General features: G+C 51.3%; 1 protein-coding gene and 2 long non-coding RNA genes across 4 annotated transcripts; all 3 read right to left on the minus strand.

The window, feature by feature from the left end:
- Nucleotides 1-792: 792 nt before the first annotated feature.
- LOC144785701 (uncharacterized) lies at nucleotides 793-3,435 on the minus strand. Its single transcript, XR_013602028.1, has 3 exons — nucleotides 3,053-3,435; nucleotides 2,874-2,944; nucleotides 793-1,441 (listed from the first exon to the last, which is right to left on the minus strand). It is a non-coding gene; the product is annotated as an uncharacterized LOC144785701 (long non-coding RNA).
- A 473-nt stretch (nucleotides 3,436-3,908) lies between these two features.
- Nucleotides 3,909-5,689, minus strand: LOC144784970 (uncharacterized). 2 transcript variants are annotated; one of them, XR_013601728.1, is made up of 3 exons: nucleotides 4,931-5,689; nucleotides 4,416-4,509; nucleotides 3,909-4,300 (listed from the first exon to the last, which is right to left on the minus strand). It is a non-coding gene; the product is annotated as an uncharacterized LOC144784970 (long non-coding RNA). The 2 variants fall into 2 exon arrangements; XR_013601727.1 differs by having other exon boundaries at nucleotides 4,416-5,689.
- Nucleotides 5,690-5,734: 45 nt separating this feature from the next.
- LOC144784969 (uncharacterized) lies at nucleotides 5,735-23,604 on the minus strand. The gene is made up of 2 exons (XM_078664092.1): nucleotides 21,356-23,604; nucleotides 5,735-10,282 (listed from the first exon to the last, which is right to left on the minus strand). Exon 2 carries the CDS (start codon nucleotides 8,394-8,396, stop codon nucleotides 7,383-7,385), a length of 1,014 nt encoding a protein of 337 aa, XP_078520218.1. The 5' UTR covers nucleotides 8,397-10,282; nucleotides 21,356-23,604; the 3' UTR covers nucleotides 5,735-7,382.
- Between the last annotated feature and the right edge of the window lie 1,396 nt (nucleotides 23,605-25,000).

The following is a 25,000-nucleotide window of genomic DNA, read 5'->3' on the forward strand; positions in this document are numbered from 1 at the left end:
ACTGGACACCGCCTCTCTGACATGTCACACTGCGGACACTGGATGCCACCTGTCTGACATGTCACTCTGCTGACACTGGACACCGCCTCTCTGACGTGTCACACTGCTGACACTGGACACCGCCTCTCTGACATGTCACACTGCTGACACTGGACACCGCCTCTCTGACATGTCACACTGCTGACACTGGATGCCACCTCTCTGACATGTCACACTGCTGACACTGAACACCGCCTCTCTGACATGTCACACTGCTGACACTGGACACCGCCACTCTGACATGTCACACTGCTGACACTGGATGCCACCTGTCTGACATGTCACTCTGCTGACACTGGACACCGCCTCTCTGACGTGTCACACTGCTGACACTGGACACCGCCTCTCTGACATGTCACACTGCTGACACTGGACACCGCCTCTCTGACATGTCACACTGCTGACACTGGATGCCACCTCTCTGACATGTCACACTGCTGACACTGGACACCGCCTCTCTGACATGTCACACTGCTGACACTGGACACCGCCTCTCTGACATGTCACACTGCTGACACTGGATACCGCCTCTCTGACATGTCACTCTGCTGACACTGGATGCCACCTCTCTGACATGTCACTCTGTTGACACTGGACACCGCCTCTCTGACATGTCACACTGCTGACACTGGATGCCGCCTCTCTTACATGTCACTCTGCTGACACTGGATGCCACCTCTCTGACATGTCACTTTGCTGACACTGGATGCCACCTCTCTGACGTGTCACACTGCTGACACTGGACACCGCCTCTCTGATATGTCACTCTGCTCCTGGGGGATACCTGTTTCAAGCTAGCCTGGCTGATGAGGGGTGATAAGTAAATCCAAATCAGAGAACAAAGACTCTGCCCTATATGGTTCAATTCAGAGGCTCACAAAGAGTCCTTTACTAATAACATGCACCACTTCGAGCTCACTTGTCACGGACTGCACATTGAATTTTTGACGCACTTTCAGAATAAATATTTTTTATTTTCATTTTTCACAATAACAAAATGATGAAAAAGAGTGTTTAAAGACATCATCGTTTAAATAAATACATAACACAATATTGCACTTACAGTTAAGAAAAATACATAGCCCCCGGGCACCCTCTCATCTTTCATTCATATTTACAGACTCATTCCACTAGGTCATACTCACACATTCGATTCATCCATCCACATTCACACAATCCAAGGACCTCACGGCCTATCGCAGACAATTACACTGAGGTTGTCCTGCAGTATCCTCTCAGCAACATGCTGGGGGGAGATATGATATTGTTAGCAGGACCGATGTTCACCACGCCAAGGCGCGTTTCGGTGCCAAGCCCGATCTACGGCGGCACCTTCATCAGGGCATGTATACGAAGGGGGGGCCACAACGGGGCAACTCAGTTTATTGCAGCCGTGACAATTCTGCGATGAACAAAAGAGAAACATCTTTTAAACTCATTTTATACAATTGCATTTTCGTTTTGCTTTTTTGTTTTTCAAACCGGATGGCACTATTATGTACATAACATGTTATTTATATACAAAATCACATCACATTACTTCATGATTATCCTATTTACCATCATATTGTGCAAAATTATAGTTCAAATCACAGAAAACATTGAAGCGAGCTAAAAGTAGTGCATCTAATTCAAGGCATTTCAAAACCGATGCCTTTTCTGATACATGATAAGCCCAATAGGGTCTTAAATACCTGGAATCCCAACAATGAAACAAAAATACATTCATCCAAGAAGAGGAGAATTAGAAAGAGTTCTAGACCAGACACTAAATACAATTAAGAATAATCCAAAGGAAAGCCCGAGTTCGGCAAACATGGGTGCTAAGGTATTTGTAACCACCCGTTGGTTCATTTCTAGTTTGGGTGTGCACAATCTACTAAGCCTTAAAACTGGAATATATACCTTGATTGTAGAGCGGCACAGGCAGAACAATCTACGTACTTTTGATGAAATACCGTCTATTTAGTCGAACAATAATGCAAGTTCAAGGGCGCTCTGGCGTAGGAGGGGAGAGGTGTGGCGCCGCGGCCAGGGCGGCTGACGCTGGAATCTGGGGACCACGGTTCGATCCCCGGCTCCGGCGGCAGGTTAGCCCAGCACCATGTGACTCTGGGCAATAGCTCGCTTAATCTTCCCGACGGCCCCCAGCGCCTTGAGACCTTTACTGGTGATTGTGCGCTTTACAAATGTGGACTTTACTTTACTTTAGGACAGGGAAACAGCGGGGCAGATTTATGAGGCCCTTGCGCCACGTTTACGCCGCTGTTGCGTCACGCAAGGCGGCGTAAACGTGGCGCATCCCTACGAATGATTTACAACGTGACGCATCTAGGCAGATGCGTCACGTTGTAAAGCCCTGCGCCGCTTGTGGGCGTTCCGGCGCAGGGTGGGCGTTCCGGGGCAGGTGCGCCTCGCAAAAGTGGCTGCGTGAAATCTATGAGATTTCACTCAGTCACTTTCAGGCCAATGCTGCGTCAAAAGCCTGCGCCTGCTTGAAGCAGGCGTAGGTCTTGACGCAGCATTGTTGAGATGGGCACCCCCGAGCCTTGCTGGAGCTGCGTCGCGCTTGCGACGCAACTCCAGCAATGCGCCACCTTTACGGCACAGATGCGTCACGCATCTGTGCCGTTGTTGCCCCATGGTGCGCCGCATTGTAAATGCGGCGCACCATGGGTGGCGGAGCTGTGGCGCACTGTGGCGCATGTTAACCGGCGCATCCCTGGGATGCGCCAGTTAACATAAATCTGCCCCAGCATTTTTTGGGGGTTAGATTTAGGAAATTCAAATAGTTGGAAAACACAACAACGACTTCTGATTCTGAAGGGTCTTACCTATGGGCCCTGCGATACCTGGGCTACTTTCTTATAACACCTTCCAGCTGTTAATGCAGCGAGACAAGCACCTGGGGATATATATAAGGACGTTTATTTGAGATGGTGGATAGCCACAATGCTGTCTTTCAATAGTCAACATCCTAGTCTCGCGTTCACAACCCTAATAAAACACTTACCGGTCGAACGTATTTCAGGCTTCAACGTTTTTTCTTTCCTAGCGGTCGATAGTCATCGTGTACACGAGGGATGTAAAAGCCCAGCCAGGGCGGGCCAACTTCATTCAGTCCCAAGGATCTAAAAACATGAACAGTGAAGAATTATGGGGCATATTACCAAGCAATAGCGATAATTATCGCTATTGCTTGGTTAGAGAGAAAATGTTACCGCTAAGATGCGGCGATTTTTACCGCAGATAAACCTTGGTATTACCAAGGTTTATCGCAAATGCGATAAAAAACGGCCGCAATGCATGAATATCGCTGAAAAGTCAGCGATATTCATGCATTACCGAGCTAATGCTCTTAGCCATGTTATCCACCTCCCATTGGATAACATGGCTAAGAACTGCTCAGGGCAGGTGTTAGTTTATGGAGATATTCGCGCTTAGCGCAAATATCTCCAAACGTTGGTAATAGGAGATAGCGATGTTAGCGACTGTTTCCAGTCGCTAACATCTTGGCACGCCCACTTTGCATGTCATTAGTGATAAATATCACTGACATGCAAAGCGGGGCCCAAGATGGTCACTATCTCCTACTAGCTGTCGCTAACTGGTGTTAGCGACAGCTAGGTAATAGGGATAATTTTATCTCCGCTTTCTTGGCTTTTAAAGCCAAAAAAGCGGAGCTAAAACCCCTTGATAATATGCCCCTATATATTTTAACAAAGAACGTATCAGGACACAGTAAATACTGAGGCCTTTTAAAGAAGAGTGATACATATAGGTGGGGTCCCCGCAAGAGAGACGTGTTGTGTCTAACACACATCAACTATTATTTAGACAACTTAACAAAACAATAAATGCACGAGAAATCAAGGTACTGTAATTTATTATCAATACCATGAGGTAGTTGCAAAATCAAACATTTAGCCCCAAAGGAGGGAAAGGGGAGGGGAAGTGCTCGAAGAAGTGTAAGGTCAAGGAAAAGGTAAACACAGTTAAGAAAACAGGTGATGAGTACAAAAGTTACCAACACAATCATAATAATTCAAATACATAAGCCCAAAAATCAGGGCATACAATGAAGAGATATTTTGACAAAGAAACTTTCAGCGGACACACAGTCAATTTGAGAATGCAGAGGGCTTGTGCCGGAAGTCTAAGAAGAAAGCCGTCGACGTTTCGACCCTTATGTGTAGGCTACGTTCAATCCTTAGGCGGGGTCTTCATCAGGACATATGCAACCAGGAAGATTGGGGCAATCCTATCAGACAAATTAATAGTAGATTGGTAAATGTTAATTAAACAATGTGATATTACACTATAGCCCTATAAGTTAGACTATGGTGAAGAATTACAATGATAATTGAAGAAATTACCATGGAGTCGAGGCCCAACTGGGCTCAGGACGAGGAGATAGGATGGACTGTGCGGTAGTCGCAGGTCGATCACAGCGTAATTAATTCGCAAAAGCTGCAGAGGAGAGAGAGGACAACCAGTGGTCAAGCGGCCTTCCCATCGTCTATGTACTACTGGTTAAAAAACCAAATTACTTTATCAAGACCTGAATATTCTGGTACAAAAAAGGGGGGGTCAGGGAAGCTACTCGAATGCTGGAACTAGTGGGTAAAAATCACTGGATTTAAGGATCTATCTAATACTTTAAAACTATCCACAGAAAAATACAAGGCCCCAGTATGGCATACGGGGTCAAGGAGTCTATTGTCAGTTATACAAGTATTGAGCTGAGGCCAAGTATGATATTAATAGGGGACTCTGCATGGGCAAATATGATTGTAGGCAGACCCATGTCAAGGGCTAGCGATAGCCAGAGCACTCTTCAATTATATGAAACACACGGTATGTTTTACCCAATTACAAAAGCATAACATACCTGTGTGTAAATGAAGAGCGACGGGGGCGGAATAGTCCAACCGTCTTTCAAAAAACACTCGTCGGTGCCACGTAATCGGGTAATCAGCCTGTGTCCGATAGCTGGTAACCGGCGGGATTCGTGCTGCCAAACCGTCAGTCACGATAACGGATAAATCTATGGGGAACTGGAGAAAACGGTCAGGGGAAAGGATAGTGAATTACCAGGGTAAATTGCAAAAAAACGCACTGTTTAACACATACCCCATGGGATCAAAAGTGTCCGTGGACAGTAACTCCGCAACTCCCGCTACGCGGAGTTTAGGGGGCGGAGTCAGATAAAAAATCCCATTAAGGGAAAGGGAAGAGTTACTTGGAGAACTATACGATTGCTACTACATAGACCACACAATAAGAATTTTTTATCTTGATAGTGTGGTCTTCGTGTAACCATCTCACAGGAGGAAAATAAGTTTCAATAATTGTTTGATTGTGTGATTCATTACGGGCTCGGATAACGGTATAACAAAAAGATTTTTTTTACTAATGCATGCCGGAGTCTGCCCAAAGTTATACTGGTCATTTACGAACACTCAATTGGGAGATCGTGACACAATTACAAATACCCGCGCAACTCTCAAACATGAGGTTGAAAGCGGGTTGCTTTTCGTGAGAGCCCAAAATGAGAACAAAAGACATTTTATGTTAAGATGGTATAAACAGGATCATACAGACATCAGCATATTCCTATTACAAAATTCATTATAAGCCAAATCCTGAGGGAGATACTACCAGCATAATTCTAAATGTCCGCGCAACTCTCAAACATGAGGTTGAAGGCGGGTGGCTTATCGTGGGAGCCCAGAATATGGCGGAAAGTATTTTGAGATAGTACAGGAGCACACTGAGCATCAGCATATTCCCATTAGGATTCGTTATCTTATATACCAAACCTACAGGGTGTGTGACCCCATCTAATTTAGGATGGATCTCTGTAACCCCATCAACCCAGGGCCGGCAACTGTGCCAAACTGCTATCTTGCTCGTTAAGGCCATTTTTGATTGAGTCTAAGAGGGACATCCATTTAGATTCACGGGTGTTTAGTACTGTCAAGACATTACCTCCTCTTCTCCCCAGAGAGACCTTTTCAATGACAAACCATCTCAAATCTGAGACAGCATGCCCAGCCCTTTGCCAGTGTTCCACTAGCGGGGCACCCGCCACATTGCAGCGTAACCGGCTACTGTGGGACGATAGGCGTGACTTAATCTTCTGTTGTGTTTGACCCACATATACCTGTCTACATGGGCATTGGACAATGTAGATCAAACAACTCGAATTGCAATTCGTGTGATGTTTTAACTTGTAAGTCCTTCCGGTCAAAGGTCTTAGTCTGAATAGTGGTTTGACATGCTGAGCATGTACCGCATCTATAATGTCCCACCAATGGAGGCAGATTCCACAAACTTGTAAGAGTCGGTTGACTGACGGGTTTCAGATACGAGTGGACCACCATGTCCCGTATGTTTTTGGCCCTCTTAAAAGAATGAAGAGGGAACTGCGTTTGCTGTATCTCATCCGACACAAGAGACCAATTCTTGTTGATAATACGTTTGACTTCATTGCTCCGTGTGGAGAAAGTGGTTACACAGATGATCCGGTCCATTTCCGATTGGTTGGTAATTTCTGGATTCAACAGAATATCGCGTGGATTGTACCAGGCCCTTTTCCTTGCGCGTCTCACCATTCTAGCGGGGTAACTTCGGGAGATGAGGCGCTCACTTAAAACCTCAGATTCTTGGATGTAATTTCCACGGGTGGAGCAATTTCTCCTAATTCTAAGAAATTGGCCTACTGGGAGATTGTCTTTGAAACCTCGGGGGTGATGACTCCCATATTGCAGTAAGGAATTTCGCTCAGTTGGTTTCCTAAATAAAGTAGTTTGTAACCGATTGTCATCTACATAGATCGAAATATCCAAGAATGGAATCTTCTCATTGCTTGAATCCATCGTGAATTGGATATGGGGGTTTCTGGAGTTGAGCCAAACGTGAAACTCAAGAAGTAGTTCTTTGCTGCCTTCCCAGATACACAGAACATCATCTATGTATCTGACCCACAAAGTCAGGCTACTCTGAAAAGGGTTATTAGTGGAAAAAATATATTAATGTTCAAAATGATCCATGAAAATAATAGCCAGATTCGGAGCGAAGGTAGCCCCCATGGCTACCCCCTTCGTCTGCAAATAGAAATTTTCTTCGAAAATAAAGAAATTCTGTCTCATGGCAATACTCAGCAGCTCGAGTATAAAGTCTGTGGGAACCTGGACAGGTGCCGGTCGCTTGTCTAAGGCTTGTCTCATCACTTCCAAAGCATCAAGTTGAGGGATGCTGGTATAAAGCGAAACAATATCGCACGTCACCAAGAGTTCACTTCCTGGGTTGAATGGTCTTTCGTCAATGAGATTAATAGTTTATGTGGTATCACGAAGATACGCCTTAGTGTTGAGAGCAATCGGCTTTAGGAAAAAATCAACATATTTGCACAAAGGTTCTAACATAGACCCACAACCTGACACGATTGGGTGGCCAGGGGGACTCTCTAGGTTCTTATGTACCTTAGGTAAGGTATATATAGTAGCAAGTCGTGGAAACTTTTGATTGAGGAATTTGAATTCCTGCTCACTAAGAAAGCCAGCATCCAATCCTTTTTGTGTGGCTGCCAGAATAGTGGTGGCCAATTCACGTGAGGGGTCAGTAGATAATAACTGATAGCTTACTCCATCTGACAATTGTCTATAGATCTCTTCTTTGTATTTACAAAGGTCCTGAATGACAATTGCCCCACCTTTGTCGGCGGGCTTGATGACGAGCTCTTTGTTGTTGCACAGCTCCATTAATGCCTTTTTCTCTGTTTTGGGCAAATTCAATCTGACAAATTTACGTTGGTCCAATGTACGGTCCACTGCAAAGGTCACAATTTCTTCAAACGCCAAAATCTTATGGCTCATGGCATAAGTGGGTGGAAAGAAAGTGGAGGGTTCTCTGAGGCCGGTGATGGAACTACGTTGTCTAGTAGTTTGATTTCGGAAATAGTATCTTAACCTAATCTTCCTAAAAAATCTGTATAGTTCCGTTTTCAGCAGAAATGTATTGGGTGGAGCCGTGGGAACATAGGAAAGACCTCTGCTCAAAACTTTGATCTCTTCTTCGTCTAGATTGTGATTAGAGATGTTGATCACAGGGTTGGGGGATGACCTACTGCTATTAGGTGTGGTTGGTTCCCCAGTCTGATCTTGGATGGATGCCTGGTTCACCACCTGTAGGTATTCCTCCTGGTCGAAATTTCTCCGTGAACTTCGGGGCGAAAGGTGACTTGTTTCTGCTGTTTGCCTCTGTTGCCTTCCCAACCGCCAGGATTTTGTTGTTGTTGACCTCTCGCTTGACCTCTCATCCGAGGGTTGCCACGTCCTCGTGGGGGCCGCCATTGTCCGCGGCCTTGATCTAAAAAAGAGTGCTGGAATTGAGCAGGGTACTGCTGATATCCAAGCTCTTGAGGTGGGTAATTGTAAGAAGAACTGGGTCCTGCCTCCACGTCACTCCCAGAGCTGTAAGAGGAATCGGAAAATGTTGTAAAATTATGTCTTCCTCTGTAGCCACTATGAGTACGGTTGGTGAAACGCCCCTGGTTATCCTGCTTATAGTAGTCGGGCTGCAAGTACGGGTACACAGTTTTTTTATCAAAAAGTCTAAGGTCTCTAGCTAGCTTTTCCAATTTCTTGGTTTGGGCTGTTATATCAAATTCTTTGATGGTTGCTTATAAGTTATCTACGGCCTCCTTAGCTTTGGTAAGTGTGTTATCTCCCAAAATATCTGCTTTTAGGTCAGCAATTTCCTTACTCAGAGAGACAACTTGTTCCGCGGCAGTCTCAACCCCCAGCACCATACAGTGCCGGGAGCAATTGTTCGCCACGCAGCTGAAGCCCTCTTTTAAAGAAGAGAACAGCGAAAAATGATATGTTTTAACATGGTGTTTTGAAGACACAGTAAATCCCGGTGTCTGTCAAGCAGGGAAAGAACACAGGCCATGGAAAACAATATATTCCATAATAATGTTTTAGAACAGGTTGAATTTCAAGCATAAAAACATTCATAAAGGATATCTGTAGGTGGAAGGTGAAATTATCCCCTGTTTAATCGCTCGATGTCAGGGAAAGGCAGAGGCTCATTCAAGCGTGCGAATACTAGCTCATGATCGAGTTAGTTAGTTTGTATAGAGGGAACAAATACCTTAATCGAGCGGATATACTAGTGATAAAGGAGGGCCTGGGAGATAGAAGGGCTCAAAATCGAGATCTCAGGGATCAGAAGCTCACCTTCGGGTAATCTTTTCCGCATCCGATATTGCATCCGCAGCCGTGGTAATAACCGTCCGGCATCATTCCCGCTGTTTTTAAATCAAAAGGAGGCCACCCCTCCCTTCCCATCTATCCATACACTCGATCCGGATTGCGGGCGTGCCCCGGGAGGAGGAATATGCACCAAATACCCGGATCGGAGCCGAGGGAGGAGGGATTGTGAATGGAAAAAATTTACAAAATGACAACAGGGCAGGGCGCGGACTCTCAATACTGAATCATTACAGTAGCTGTGTCTGGGTGGGGATAAAACAGACCAGCAAGAAGACGGAATACAAGAACCCCACCCCTCCCCCCGCCCGGCTAGGGGCATACCGCAGTATAGCATTTAAGAAAAACAGAAGGAGAAAAAATTCGCGCCAACAAATGGGCACATAGTTAGGCAACAGCAACACAAATTCCAAAAGATTTCACATTTAGGGGAGCTTCATGGATATACAGTAAAAGGAGTATTATGAAATAATAGTGTAAAAGCATGGATATGGTTTCTTAGCCATGTGATACTTTAAAATAGATAAAATATATACAGACAAATATACATTGACTAACGTACTCAACTGGTGCTTCTAAATACGCCTACCCCGGTGTACCTGACCTAAGCCTAATACATGGGAGGGAGTAAGTAAGTAGCAGTTTAAGTTAAGTTTGGTTTGCCAAGAATCTGACTCAAGAATTCTCTGTAAGGGTTTAGTCAGTTCCGTACCTGGGTAATAGAAAGCAGGAGGTCTGGTATCTCGTTCTCAGGACTCGGTATCCCAGTCACCCGCGAGGGCAAGCCGGAAACGCCGGAGGCTGGATTTCTCGGGAGGAGAAAAGACAGCGTCTCTCTCAGCGCGTCAAAAGGGAGGGGCAGCGTCCGTGGGCTTCCTGCATCAGCTGGGCTCTCCGGCAAGTAGCACTGCTCCAAGCTCATCACCACCGTGTCTTTGCTTAGGGCAGCGTCGGTATATTTATACCTGAAAGGTGCCGAGTTTGACATAAGGATGGACATAATACGTCAGTAAGGATGTCATAAGAACTGGTCGTTCTTGCATTCTTTACAGGAGTTCTCGAACGAAATCAAAACAATAGCTGCGGGGGATTTCCCAGGTCTGCTGGTGGTTTGGTTTGTTTTGAGAACTCGGTGTGCTTTCTAGGGGGCTGGAGGAATAGTGCTTGCTTAATGTGACAGCATGCGCTATGACTTAATCTGAAAACGGGTTTCTGTGCCGTTGTATGGATATTAGTGATTTATTAACCGGACAAGGGTCAGAAATAGGAGTATCAATACAGATCCCTAGATAAACATACTACACTACGTCATGATCCCATTTGGCCCTTAACTGAACCAGGGTATCGGACATGTTATTGATAATTTTCTTATAAATCAATGATATGGCCTTTTCCAGCAAATTCCCGTCTAGCACTCTATCCTCGAATGAGGAGGACTCGGGGAGCAACTCTCCTCTGGGGAGCACGGCGAGTAAAGCGTGCCTAATTTGTGGGTACGAAAATACTCAGAGCCCGCCAGCTTGAAATCCTTTTGCAGCTGTGAAAAGGGAATGATATCGCCTGACTTCCACATATCTCCCACTTTGGATATACCAATGAGATCCCAGTGATCAAATCCCTTCGAGTAGATCAGCCTACCCAATCGCTCGTTATGCCAGAGTGGCGTGGCCTGTGTAATACTGCCTCCCCATCTCAAGCCCTTTGCGTCTCCTTTCCACACTTGCACCACACTTGCACCACATGCCCAACAGTGACACGAGAGGTATGCACATGCTAAGGTGCACTTACGGTTTTACCTTCTCAGCATGCTCTGAAAAGGAATTGTAATCAGTAAAAGACAAGAACAGATGACAGTAAACAGTCTTTTACTGTCATCAGTTCTTGTCTTTACAGATTACAGATCGTGTCATTGTTGGCCCTGAAGAAAGCCTTGTGATTTTTCACACTGAGGTTGAAACATGTAGACCGTAGTTTTGGTACTAATTTTTACCCATTGAATGTCACGGGCCAAATTATACCTGTTGGAAATGGGATCCCTGGCTGGCCAGGGCTTTCGCCAAAGTCAGTCAGAGACCACCATTCCCAAGTCAGGGCAAGGGAGTTACATGCCAAGATAACCCCTGCTCACCCTCTAGGTAACGTGGCGCAAGCAGCAAGGCTAAACTTGGAGGCGATGTAAGTTAAGTATTTGCGCACGCACCCCAGCAACAACACCCAAGGCCCACCACAAAGGAAACTCCACACAAGGTTATATAAAAATAGCCTTTGCATTACACCAAAACACATTAGATGAAAAACACACACTTTACAATGTGCCAGAGGCACGGGCAGAATTTACAGGGGATATGTACAAGACAGGGCCACCTGCACCACTGTCAGGAATCAGAAGTAACACTTTCAGAAATAGCACTTAAAATGTAAATCACTGTAGCACAAAAATATAACACAACCAGTAACTACTGGTAACCAGGACCTCACTAGCACCACCTGTACTAGGGAGAAAACAACCACCTAAGTATTACAGTACCTGTAGGGGTGTAAGCACATAACACATGATGCAATGCATAACATTCATTCAGAGGTGTAAGGACAAGGCACATGACGCATAAAAACACATTCAGAGGTGCAGAAAAAGTACAATTGCGCCAAACTCACGTAAGTCACCACCTGTGACTGTCCCTAGGCCCTCTGGCCTTGTTGGGGCTAGGACGCCCTGTGTCCAATGTCAGGGGGGCCTAAACGGAGCAGTTGCCCACAAAGTGCTGGGCAACTGGGTAGCACAATGATGGGGCCAACACGATGGGGGAGCCTCACAGGCTCTGCAGAAAACAACTGTCCCCTTGAGCCTCTCTGGGCTCTTAAAACATAGGTGGCACCTTGAGCCTCTCACAGGGCTCTAAACAACAATGGTAGCGCCTGAGCCTCTCTGGGCTCTTAACTCATGAGGTGGGCACTCACGAAATCAAAATGCACCCCTCTGAGCCTCTCAGGGCTCAACACACAATGCCCGGTACGTTGGAGTCCCTCATGGACTCTAAAAGAATGCCCCGGGATGCTGGAGCCTCGACAGGCTCAACAACTGGTAAGGCCCCCACGAGCCTTTCACTAGGGCTCTTAGTAACAGGTGCCGCCTCTCTGGGGCGGGGGGGTCCCTCACGGGGGACCCGCGAACACGTGGGGCGCCTTTGGTGGGAGTCCCCCCCTCTGGGGGACTCGAGATTCCGCAAGTGCCCCTTGAGCCCCTCGGGGCTCTGCACAAGTGCCGCCTGGAGCCTCACGGGCTCACAACCACTCGGGGCCTCGTACTGGAGGGGAGGGGCGAGCACCGTCAATGTGCCCCGACTGCCCCCTCCCCTTTTGCAGACACTCACCGGGCTCGCGCTGTCTCCTCTGCCCGGCGGCTCTTCACCGGAGCTCCCGCTCCTCGGGGGCTCCCTTCCCACACTTCTCCCTCTTGTGGGCGGCGGGGCTCTCCTCTCCGCCACGGGGCCCCGCCTGCACCATTCCGCCGCCTCTCCTCGCTGCTGGGCTCTCCTCTCCCGGCGGCGAGGCGGGATTTCCGGTTGCTTCTCCCGGGGCCGCGCTGTGATTGGCCGGCCGGCCGGAACACTTCCGGGTCGTTGCGGGCAGCGCGGTGGCCCGTCTTCGGCACTTCTAGGCGGGGGTGAGTTTCCCGAGGAGTGGGCTCCCTCGAGGTAAACTCAAAGTATAACGGCCAGGTCCCTGGCAGGGTGGGCACCTGCCAGGGGGCAAATTAATCCAAAAATAAGCGAGGTGGCTTTCGCTTGGGGCGGACAATGCCGGGTGGGCACCGGCCTCTGCAGACAAAGCTCTCCCAGCGCTAGAGGGGGGGGCCACAGCGCTCCCAAGTGCTACAGGGCAAAAATGCAGCGATCCCGGCGCTAAATGCAAAATAAAGCGCTCTTAAGCGCTAGAAGGGGAAAGAAAAGCGCTCCCAGCGCTATCAATCAAATGCAGCGCCCCCAGGCGCTATAGGACAACAAAGTCCAGCAAAAGTCCTCCTAGGCAGGCAGGGGGGCAAGGCTGGGCCAGGGGCCAGCTCACTGGCCCTCCAGGCAGGGAGGCAGTCCAAGTGGCGGTTCCTCCTGGCCCCAGCAGCAGCAGCCCCCTCAAGTAAGATCAGGAAAAGAACAACTTCTGTGGGGACACAGCCCCATTTTTATACAGTACATTCCTTTGTCTGAAGGTGCAGGGTGGGGGCGGAACCAGTCGCAGCTGGTTCTTGAGTACTCTGTTTACCTCAACCACCCTCTCTATTCACTGGCAGGGCTTGGGTCATTAGACACACCACAGGGGGGCGGAGCCAGCATTGTGTGGGGAAAACCCAGCCCATCCAGGACACAGGTACACTCCTCCCACACATCACTCATGCTAATCTCACACTCACCACCGGGCAGACCCATCCAGACTTCCTGGAGCCTGGCATGCCAGCCAGCTCCAGCCAATCACGCTCCAGCACCCTCACTGCACATGTACAGCCATGTCTAGGAATTATACTTCCCCACTAGACACATACAAGCCGCACATACCGTTGCGCAGCATTCATTCTCACGAGTTCACACATACCAGACTCGGGCCTGTACACCCCACGCATCAGGAACTACCAGGGACACATACATTCCCCATGCATTCCTATGGGCGGGCAGGCCTAGCTCAGCACATGCACTCAGAGTGCGCACGCACTTTCCACTGGGACACAGTGAAAGTGCGCAGAACCCAAAAATCACCATTGCCAGGTCACCATTTCACGCAAAAAGTCTAGGGGTGAACCTGCCCTAAGGGCCCAAGTCCAACACAACCCCCTTCCAGCCAAAACGCAGGGGAGACCAATCAACACCGTGATGGACTTCCCTGCTTGGGGCGATAGAACACAGACACGGACGCGGGCCCGCAACTGCAGGGACACCCTCCTGTTCTACGCCACGGTGAACCCATGGGATTCCTTCTCAACACACTGTCTGGACCAACTGGGCTACCCCACTGGTACTCCCAAGCTGTCCGCGGCCAGGACCAGGCCCTGGGCCACCCAGGTGCCACTGGTCCTTGCCTATTCGCAATGCGGGGGGTAGTAACCCCTGGCCCATAGGAGCCATTCTCCACTCTTCCTGTCTGCAAGACAGGACTAGACTGCCACTGGTTCTCCAGCCTAGGGCCTACAACCTCAGGCGGACCAGGAGTCTCGGGGAAGGCTCTCCTCCCCCTACCTCTTCTTCTAGGGTTCCTCCGGCGAGGGGTACACCTAGAACGCCATTCCAACCCAGGGCTTATCCACTCAGGTTGCACCGGGGTCAGAGGTGGGCTCTCCCACCCTCTGCACCCCCTTCCAGAGGTCTGCCCTCTCCCACCTGGAGAAGTTCCTCTGGAAGAAGAACCGGTCAGGACACTGGTTACAGTCATCCTACCCTTCAGGTCAGGCTGATCCTGAACCTGGCCTTCCAACCTCTGGTCTAAATCCTTCGGTGGAACAATTGCCTGGCACTCCAGGACTTCTGGGGACTCACACACAATCCCCCTGAGGCTAACAAATGACACATCTGTTGTGTGACTGTCTGTCTGGCGCAGATCTCCCGCCCTCTGTCCACCTGACAGTGCGTGACGATCCCCCAGACCAGAAGTGGCGCCACCCGGGTCCCCCCAAGAAGATCTAGCCCAACTGGCTAGTCCCTGGTCCACTGGTGCATCCACTGGGAAACTCAACCCCCAATCACTCCTCACGCTGGACTCCTGTACCCTCCCTACCGGAGCGGTACTGCCAGCCTCTAGAACCACAGGAGCTCTGGTTACAGACGCTCCAGGTCCTCTACTCACTAGGAGATCCTCCTCAAATGGACTAACAGGACAGCCTAGGTCACCAACCTGGTGTTCCCTACAGAAACCATCCAAGTCCTGAGGCAGGGCTTCGGGCGTCTGGGGAACCTCGGTCTCCCCCTCACTCCTGCTCCACTGAGCCAGGCAGTGAGCCCCTACACCCTCCTCGCTATCCTGGGACCTAGCTGGGCTACACTGAGCCTCTTCCACCACGCTGGGCTAGAAGATCCCTGAACCACTACTTTTGGAATCACTCCCTAATGACTCTAGAGAACCTCTGGCCCTTTCCCAGCGGTCTGCTTCATCTGCAAGCTCACATGCCTCAGACAATCCGCACCCCAACAGGTGTGTGCGCAACCCTGGTGAACAACAACTGAGCAGGTGCTCTTTGACAATCAGATCAAAAAAGATGTCAAAATCATCTTCCGTGTGAACCTTTACCCAATCAAACAGTGTCCCACAACATTCGTCCTCAAAATCTTCCCAAGACTGGTGAGACAGTTTCTTACTGTCCCTGAACTTCAACCTTAACTCCTCCTCTGGGGAAACAGGTACCATACTGGGGGAACTGGGACTGGGACTGCTCGCACTGGGCTCTATATAGCTGCCACCACTGGACTCAACCCTCCCTGGGGAGCCCAGAAACTCAACACTGCGCGCAGGGGATAGTCTACCCTCCAGAGCTACTTCGCCTCTGGTGGAGGCCCTCTCAGCCTCCTCTATCCTTTCCTGCGCTAAGACCCTCTCGGTCTCTAGCTGTTGCTTTCTAATGCCCAGCTGTGCCATAGACTGGGCATGCTCCAACCTGAGCTTTTCTAAAGCCAGCTGGTGCTCCCTTTCTCTCCTCCTATCTTCCAGCTCCTCTGGGGACAGGTAAAGGGATGAGGCGCTGCCTCCTACGCTGGACCCAGCAAGGGACTCCCTATCTATGGGGTCTCTACTCTCTATTGGCGTCCAGGTGCTGTCATCTTCTTCCTCCTCTTCTGAATCTTCAGGGCTCCCCACAGACCCACCACCCTCCTGGTGTGAAGCCCGGGCCCTTTCCTCACTGCGCTCAAGATCCCACTGACCCTTTTGCCACAGGATCAGGCTGCTCCTAAGTTCGGACTGAGTGTCTGACTCATCCACCCCTATGTCTCTCTCTTCACAGAACCTTACCAACTCTCCCATACTGTATCTAAACAGAACACAGAAATCAAAAGCAGGCTCCATTCTGGCGGACGTTCTAGAGAAGAGATTACACAGGGAACCTAGGGGTCTGAGCTAACACAGGAGTACACAATTCACAAGGTATCAGTAAGCTCTCTATTCCAGGGAACTCACACTCACTTGCCTAGTGCCACACACCATTCATCCACACACAACCCTCCCCTCGGACTGGTAAGGCAGTTTCTACCACCCCTGATTCCTCAACCTGACCACAAGTGACACAGGTACCGACTCTGGGCGCAGGGTGGGGGACAAATGTACTGGACACAATTACACAATGGATACCTTCAGGAGAAGAAAATATGAAACTTCAAAAACAATCCCCTAAAATGTGGTCATCTAAAATGCAGAGTTTTGTGGCGTGGCCAGTTACTACTGTGGTACAACGCAAACACAAATCCTTATCCTCACCGCTTGCCGCCAATGTTGGAAATGGGATCCCTGGCTGGCCAGGGCTTTCGCCAAAGTCAGTCAGAGACCACCATTCCCAAGTCAGGGCAAGGGAGTTACACGCCAAGATAACCCCTGCTCACCCTCTAGGTAACGTGGCGCGAGCAGCAAGGCTAAACTTGGAGGCGATGTAAGTTAAGTATTTGCGCACGCACCCCAGCAACAACACCCAGGACCCACCACAAAGGAAACTCCACACAAGGTTATATAAAAATAGCCTTTGTATTACACCAAAACACATTGGATAAAACACACACTTTACAATGTGCCAGAGGCACGGGCAGAATTTACAGGGGATATGTACAAGACAGGGCCACCTGGACCACTGTCAGGAATCAGAAGTAACACTTTCAGAAATAGCACTTAAAATGTAAATCACTGTAGCACAAAAATATAACACAACCAGTAACTACTGGTAACCAGGACCTCACTAGCACCACCTGTACTAGGGAGAAAACAACCACCTAAGTATTACAGTACCTGTAGGGGTGTAAGCACATAAAGTAAAGTAAAGTAAAGTCCACATTTTTGTAAAGCGCACAATCACCCGTAAGGGTCTCTAGGCGCTGGGGGCCGTCGGGAAGATTAAGCGAGCTATTGCCGAGAGTCACATGGTGCTGGGCTAACCTGCCGCCGGAGCCGGGGATCGAACCGAGGTCCCCAGATTCCAGCGTCAGTCGCCCTGGCCGCGGCGCCACACCTCTCCCCATAACACATGATGCAATGCATAACATTCATTCAGAGGTGTAAGGACAAGGCACATGACGCATAAAAACACATTCAGAGGTGCAGAAAAAGTACAATTGCGCCAAACTCACGTAAGTCACCACCTGTGACTGTCCCTAGGCCCTCTGGCCTTGTTGGGGCTAGGACGCCCTGTGTCCAATGTCAGGGGGGCCTAAACGGAGCAGTTGCCCACAAAGTGCTGGGCAACTGGGTAGCACAATGATGGGGCCAACACGATGGGGGAGCCTCACAGGCTCTGCAGAAAACAACTGTCCCCTTGAGCCTCTCTGGGCTCTTAAAACATAGGTGGCACCTTGAGCCTCTCACAGGGCTCTAAACAACAATGGTGGCGCCTGAGCCTCTCTGGGCTCTTAACTCATGAGGTGGGCACTCACGAAATCAAAATGCACCCCTCTGAGCCTCTCAGGGCTCAACACACAATGCCCGGTACGTTGGAGTCCCTCATGGACTCTAAAAGAATGTCCCGGGATGCTGGAGCCTCGACAGGCTCAACAACTGGTAAGGCCCCCACGAGCCTTTCACTAGGGCTCTTAGTAACAGGTGCCGCCTCTCTGGGGCGGGGGGGTCCCTCACGGGGGACCCGCGAACACGTGGGGCGCCTTTGGTGGGAGTCCCCCCCTCTGGGGGACTCGAGATTCCGCAAGTGCCCCTTGAGCCCCTCGGGGCTCTGCACAAGTGCCGCCTGGAGCCTCACGGGCTCACAACCACTCGGGGCCTCGTACTGGAGGGGAGGGGCGGGCACCGTCAATGTGCCCCGACTGCCCCCTCCCCTTTTGCAGACACTCACCGGGCTCGCGCTGTCTCCTCTGCCCGGCGGCTCTTCACGGGAGCTCCCGCCCCTCGGGGGCTCCCTTCCCACACTTCTCCCTCTTGTGGGCGGCGGGGCTCTCCTCTCCGCAACGGGGCCCCGCCTGCACCTTTCCACCGCCTCTCCTCGCTGCTGGGCTCTCCTCTCCCGGCGGCGAGGCGGGACTTCCGGTTGCTTCTCCCGGGGCCGCGCTGTGATTGGCCGGCCGGCCGGAACACTTCCAGGTCGTCGCGGGCAGCGCGGCGGCCCGTCTTCGGCACTTCTAGGCGGGGGGTGAGTTTACCGAGGAGTGGGCTCCCTCGAGGTAAACTCAAAGTATAACGGCCAGGTCCCTGGCAGGGTGGGCACCTGCCAGGGGGCAAATTAATCCAAAAATAAGCGAGGTGGCTTTCGCTTGGGGCGGACAATGCCGGGTGGGCACCGGCCTCTGCAGACAAAGCGCTCCCAGCGCTAGAGGGGGGGCCACAGCGCTCCCAAGCGCTACAGGGCAAAAATGCTGCGACCCCGGCGCTAAATGCAAAATAAAGCGCTCTTAAGCGCTAGAAGGGGAAAGAAAAGCGCTCCCAGCGCTATCAATCAAATGCAGCGCCCCCAGGCGCTATAGGACAACAAAGTCCAGCAAAAGTCCTCCTAGGCAGGCAGGGGGGGCAAGGCTGGGCCAGGGGCCAGCTCACTGGCCCTCCAGGCAGGGAGGCAGTCCAAGTGGCGGTTCCTCCTGGCCCCAGCAGCAGCAGCCCCCTCAAGTAGGATCAGGAAAAGAACAACTTCTGTGGGGACACAGACCCATTTTTATACAGTACATTCCTTTGTCTGAAGGTGCAGGGTGGGGGCGGAACCAGTCGCAGCTGGTTCTTGAGTACTCTGTTTACCTCAACCACCCTCTCTATTCACTGGCAGGGCTTGGGTCATTAGACACACCACAGGGGGGCGGAGCCAGCATTGTGTGGGGAAAACCCAGCCCATCCAGGACACAGGTACACTCCTCCCACACATCACTCATGCTAATCTCACACTCACCACCGGGCAGACCCATCCAGACTTCCTGGAGCCTGGCATGCCAGCCAGCTCCAGCCAATCACGCTCCAGCACCCTCACTGCACACGTACAGCCATGTCTAGGAATGATACTTCCCCACTAGACACATACAAGCCGCACATATCGTTGCGCAGCATTCATTCTCACGAGTTCACACATACCAGACTCAAGCCTGTACACCCCACGCATCAGGAACTACCAGGGACACATACATTCCCCATGCATTCCTATGGGCGGGCAGGCCTATCTCACCACATGCACTCGGAGTGCGCACGCACTTTCCACTGGGACGCAGAACCCAAAAATCACCATTGCCAGGTCACCATTTCACGCAAAAAGTCTAGGGGTGAACCTGCCCTAAGGGCCCAAGTCCAACAATACCTAACAGGAGATCTGCCTTATTATTATTCCAATATAAACCTTACTAAGCTGCATCACTAGGAAAGGGTAGCAATGAACTGTATGTAAGGCATATGGCACGCTACTCTCCTTCTGGCACAGGGCTTTACAACGTGACACATCTCCCAGATGCGTCATGTTGTAAATACCCCACACCATGGCGCATCATTTGCGCCGCCGCTGCCTCACAAAAGTGATGCAATGCAGCGTAAAAGAAGCGCAAGGGGCTTGTAAATCTGCCCCTAAGTGAGCAGAAATGTCACTTTACACATTAATCCAAGCTCTCTTTCAGTGCCACACACACAGCTTTGCACCAGAGTGCAAGGGTGTCTACCTGAGGCTAGCACAGGTCTACCTCCAAGTACACAATACTGCGCTGAGCCTAATTCTAAACCTGTTCCCAATTTCTATGTGTGCTGCACATGAAAAGTCAGAAAAAAAAGAGCGATACAAATACAATTATTTCTACGCGATGGCGCTTGTTTGAAATGGACGCTGTGTTTTGCTAGAACGGCCCCCTGTATCTAGGATAAAGAGCCCTGGCAGGGAATTTACAATAACACGGAAGGACGCAGCTGGGCACGGTGAATTACAATTAAGGTAAGCACATCCATTCTACAAAGTCAAAAACTGATATTGGAATTTTATATATTTTTCATTTTTTTAATATATGAAAGTTTTGTCATGATACCGTTTTTTAAATAAAAGCATAAGAAGCATTCTTTTCGGCATATCAACATATTTTTATCGCAATTCAATAGGTAGTTTTCAAATTTCATTTGTAAATGTCATGTTTCATGTTATTATTTTCATGTTAACACCCGCAGCCCACCCCAGACCTGCAGCCCACCCCAGACCCGCAGCCCACCCCAGACCCGCAGCCCACCCCAGACCCGCAGCCCACCCCAGATCCGCAGCCACCCCAGACCCGCAGCCGAGACCCGCAGCCCACCCCAGACCCACAGCCCACCCCAGACCAGAGGCCCACCCCAGACCCGCAGCCCACCCCAGACCCGCAGCCCACCCCAGACCAGAGGCCCACCCCAGACCCGCAGCCCACCCCAGATCCGCAGCCCACCCCAGACCCGCATCCCACCCCAGACCCGCATCCCACCCCAGACCCGCATCCCACCCCAGACCCGCAGCCCACCCCAGACCCGCAGCCCACCCCAGACCCGCAGCCCACCCCAGACCCACAGCCCACCCCAGACCAGAGGCCCACCCCAGACCCGCAGCCCACCCCAGACCCGCAGCCCACCCCAGACCAGAGGCCCACCCCAGACCCGCAGCCCACCCCAGATCCGCAGCCCACCCCAGACCCGCAGTCCACCCCAGACCCGCAGTCCACCCCAGACCCGCAGCCCACCCCAGACCCGCAGCCCACCCCAGACCCACAGCCCACCCCGGACCCGCAGCCGAGACCCGCAGTCCACCCCAGACCCGCAGTCCACCCCAGACCCGCAGCCCACCCCAGACCCGCAGCCCTCCCCAGACCCGCAGCCCACCCCAGGTCCACCCCAGACCCGCAGCCCACCCCAGACCCGCAGCCCTCCGCCCTCACCTCACACTTTGGAGCCGCCACTCTTCTCCTGTCAAAAATTCCCCGGACAGAAAGATGCCAGAGACACACGAACATGGGATGAAATAAACGAATACACACAGACCCATCGGTGAGAAAGGTTTCTTTTATTTAAAGTTACAACATAATTAAGCTCCATAAAACTAGTAAACTTTGGTATTCCGGGTCATTTTCTTCAGAACTGCAGGTATAAATCGACTCGTAGAGGAAATACTTCGGTATCGTAAAGGGTATTTTCTTTTTTCTTTTTTTTCTTGAAGGGTATTCAATGAGGAACCAATGATTACGCGTGTATATTTCTGTATTATAGTATGCTAATATTTATCAATTTTTTTCTCTATTATAGTATTTTCATATTTATATATTTTTTCTCTATTATACTGTTCATATTTATATATTTATCCATTTTTTTCTCTATTATAGTATTTTCATATTTCTATATTTTTTCTCTATTATACTGTTCATATTTATATATTTATACCTTTTTTTCTCTATTATAGTATTTTCATATTTCTATATTTTTTCCTCTATTATACTGTTCATATTTATATCTTTTATATATATTTTTTTCAACATTATAGTATGTTCATATTTATATATATTTTTTCTTGATATATTTCTCAATTCTCATATGTGCCTCCTGGGCTTCAGTCAGCAGGACAGACTGACAGACCCATACCCTGGGATCACGAGCCTCAGGCTGAGGGCCAGGGCTCCGCGCAGCAGACTGACTCCCACCCGGAGGCACAGCTGCTGCAGGCGCGCCTCGATCACAGCCTCTGCCAGATGTGGCGGGTGAGGGCCCCAGGTGATCCGCAGCTGGAGGGAGCAGTCGTAGAGACGACCCCGGAGTGGAAGGAGGGCGCGCACCCGCAGAAGGAAAGGCATCGTGGACGCGGGGGTCTCCGACCGAAGGGTATGAAGCCTTCCTGCCAGGGTGCTGACTCCACGGGCCAGGCGTGCCAGCCGCTTTTATGCAGCCTGGCCGCTTTTGTGAAAATAATTTTATTTCTTACATTATTCCTCCGATTGGCCTGGCCGCTTTTGTGAAAATAATTTTATTTCTTACATTATTCCTCCGATTGGCCGCGAGCCAAACCCTGCCAGGCACCCCCTCTACTGCGTCTATTGCAATACGATAGCAACATCTACGTTTTTATTTATTTATTTTATTTATTTATGCGATTTTCTATAGCGCGAACTTTACCCGAAGGTGTCCGAGCGCTTTACATAAGAACCAGTTGCAAAACACAAGGCTTTAGGATTACATGCGTTACAAAGAGGATAGAAACAGAAAAAAAACACAAATGTACAAGATGTAAAGTCACACAAAGAAGAGAAACAAATATATATATATACTCCAAGAGTCAGAAAAGTACAAATGTCTACCTATACTAGTGATTAGTGTTATCTCTATATACACATATATATATATATACACGTTGCAGATTTTATCCGGTCAAGGCCAGGAAAAAAAAAACCAATAGAAGAGCAGAGTTGCATTAAGTGGGGTCACAGCACCATGGGAGGGGGGAGGGATTCCAGGGTATGGAGAAAAGAGAAATCAGAAAAGGGAAGAAACATTTGAGGATCGTCAGGGGGGAAACGAGGGAATGGACAAGATGGCGAGTCAGGGTAGAGAGAAAAACAGCGAGAACAGCAGCAAAATGGCGGCCAGGACAAAAGCAGAAGTAAAGAAGTCCGGACCCATCTCCAAAAATGGCTGGATTCACCGAAGTCACCAAAGTCAAGAGCTGTACTTGTGGTTTCTGTCGTCCCCACCTTCCTGGGACCCCTGTCTTCATCCTCCAGCGCCTCTAGAGCTTCTGGGCGCTGCGCTGGGGGCCCTCACTGTCGGCACCGGGACCCTTGGGGGCCAGGACGCGGCTCCTGCCTCCACGGGGGCTACCGTCGGCTCTCTGCCGTCCGCTCCGATGTCCACGGTGCGGCTTCGAGTCGAATCGAAAACCGTTCAAGAAACACCAGCTCAGAGCTCAGGAGACAAATATGAGAATTGTGAAACATACGCGCGTAATCATTTCTTTCTCCTCGAATGCCCTTCAAGAAAAAAAACATATTAACATACCCTTTACGATACCGAAGTATTACCACTACGAGTCGATTCATACCTGGAGTTCTGAAGAAAATGACCCGGAATACCACAGTTTACTAGTTTTATGGAGCTTAATTATGTTGTAACTTTAAATAAAAGAAACCTTTCTCACCGATGGGTCTGTGTGTATTCGTTTATTTCATCCCATGTTCGTGTGTCTCTGGCATCTTTCTGTCCGGGGAATTTTGTCAGGAGAAGAGTGGCGGCTCCAAAGTGTGAGGTGAGGGCGGAGGGCTGCGGGTCTGGGGTGGGCTGTGGGTCTGGGGTGGGCTGCGGGTCTGGGGTGGGCTGCGGGTCTGGGGTGGGCTGCGGGTCTGGGGTGGGCTGCGGGTATGGGGTGGGCTGCGGGTCTGGGGTGGGCTGCGGGTCTGGGGCGGGCTGCGGGTCTGGGGTGGGCTGCGGGTCTGGGGTGGGCTGCGGGTCTGGGGCGGGCTGCGGGTCTGGGGTGGGCCGTGGGTCTGGGGTGGGCTGCGGGTCTGGGGTGCGGGTCTGGGGTGGGCTGCGGGTCTGGGGTGGGCTGCGGGTCTGGGGTGGGCCGTGGGTCTGGGGTGGGCTGCGGGTCTGGGGTGGGCCGTGGGTCTGGGGTGGGCTGCGGGTCTGGGGAGTGCTGCGGGTCTGGGGTGGGCTGCAGGTCTGGGGTGGGCTGCGGGTCTGGGGTGGGCTGCGGGTCTGGGGTGGGCCTGGGGAGGGCTGCAGGTCTGGGGTGGGCCGTGGGTCCGGGGTGGGCTGCGTGTCTGGGGTGGGCTGTGGGTCTGGGGTGGGCTGCGGGTCTGGGGTGGGCTGCGGGTATGGGGTGGGCTGCGGGTCTGGGGCGGGCTGCGGGTCTGGGGTGGGCCGTGGGTCTGGGGTGGGCTGCGGGTCTGGGGTGCGGGTCTGGGGTGGGCTGCGGGTCTGGGGCGGGCTGCGGGTCTGGGGTGGGCCGTGGGTCTGGGGTGGGCTGCGGGTCTGGGGTGCGGGTCTGGGGTGGGCTGCGGGTCTGGGGTGGGCTGCGGGTCTGGGGTGGGCTGCGGGTCTGGGGTGGGCTGCGGGTATGGGGTGGGCTGCGGGTCTGGGGTGGGCCTGGGGAGGGCTGCGGGTCTGGGGTGGGCCGTGGGTCCGGGGTGGGCTGCGTGTCTGGGGTGGGCTGCGGGTCTGGGGTGGGCTGCGGGTCTGGGGAGTGCTGCGGGTCTAGGGTGGGCCATGGGTCTGGGGTGGGCCATTGGTCTGGGGTGGGCAGCGGGTCTGGGGTGGGCTGCGGGTCTGGGGAGTGCTGCGGGTCTGGGGTGGGCTGCGGGTCTGGGGTGGGCTGCGGGTCTGGGGTGGGCCTGGGGAGGGCTGCGGGTCTGGGGTGGGCCGTGGGTCCGGGGTGGGCTGCGTGTCTGGGGTGGGCTGCGGGTCTGGGGTGGGCTGCGGGTCTGGGGTGGGCTGCGGGTCTGGGTGGGCTGCGGGTCTGGGGTGGGCCATGGGTCTGGGGTGGGCCATGGGTCTGGGGTGGGCAGCGGGTCTGGGGTGGGCCGTGGGTCTGGGGTGGGCTG

Source organism: Lissotriton helveticus, chromosome 10 (genome assembly GCF_964261635.1).
Source record: "Lissotriton helveticus chromosome 10, aLisHel1.1, whole genome shotgun sequence".
NCBI lineage: Eukaryota > Metazoa > Chordata > Amphibia > Caudata > Salamandridae > Lissotriton > Lissotriton helveticus.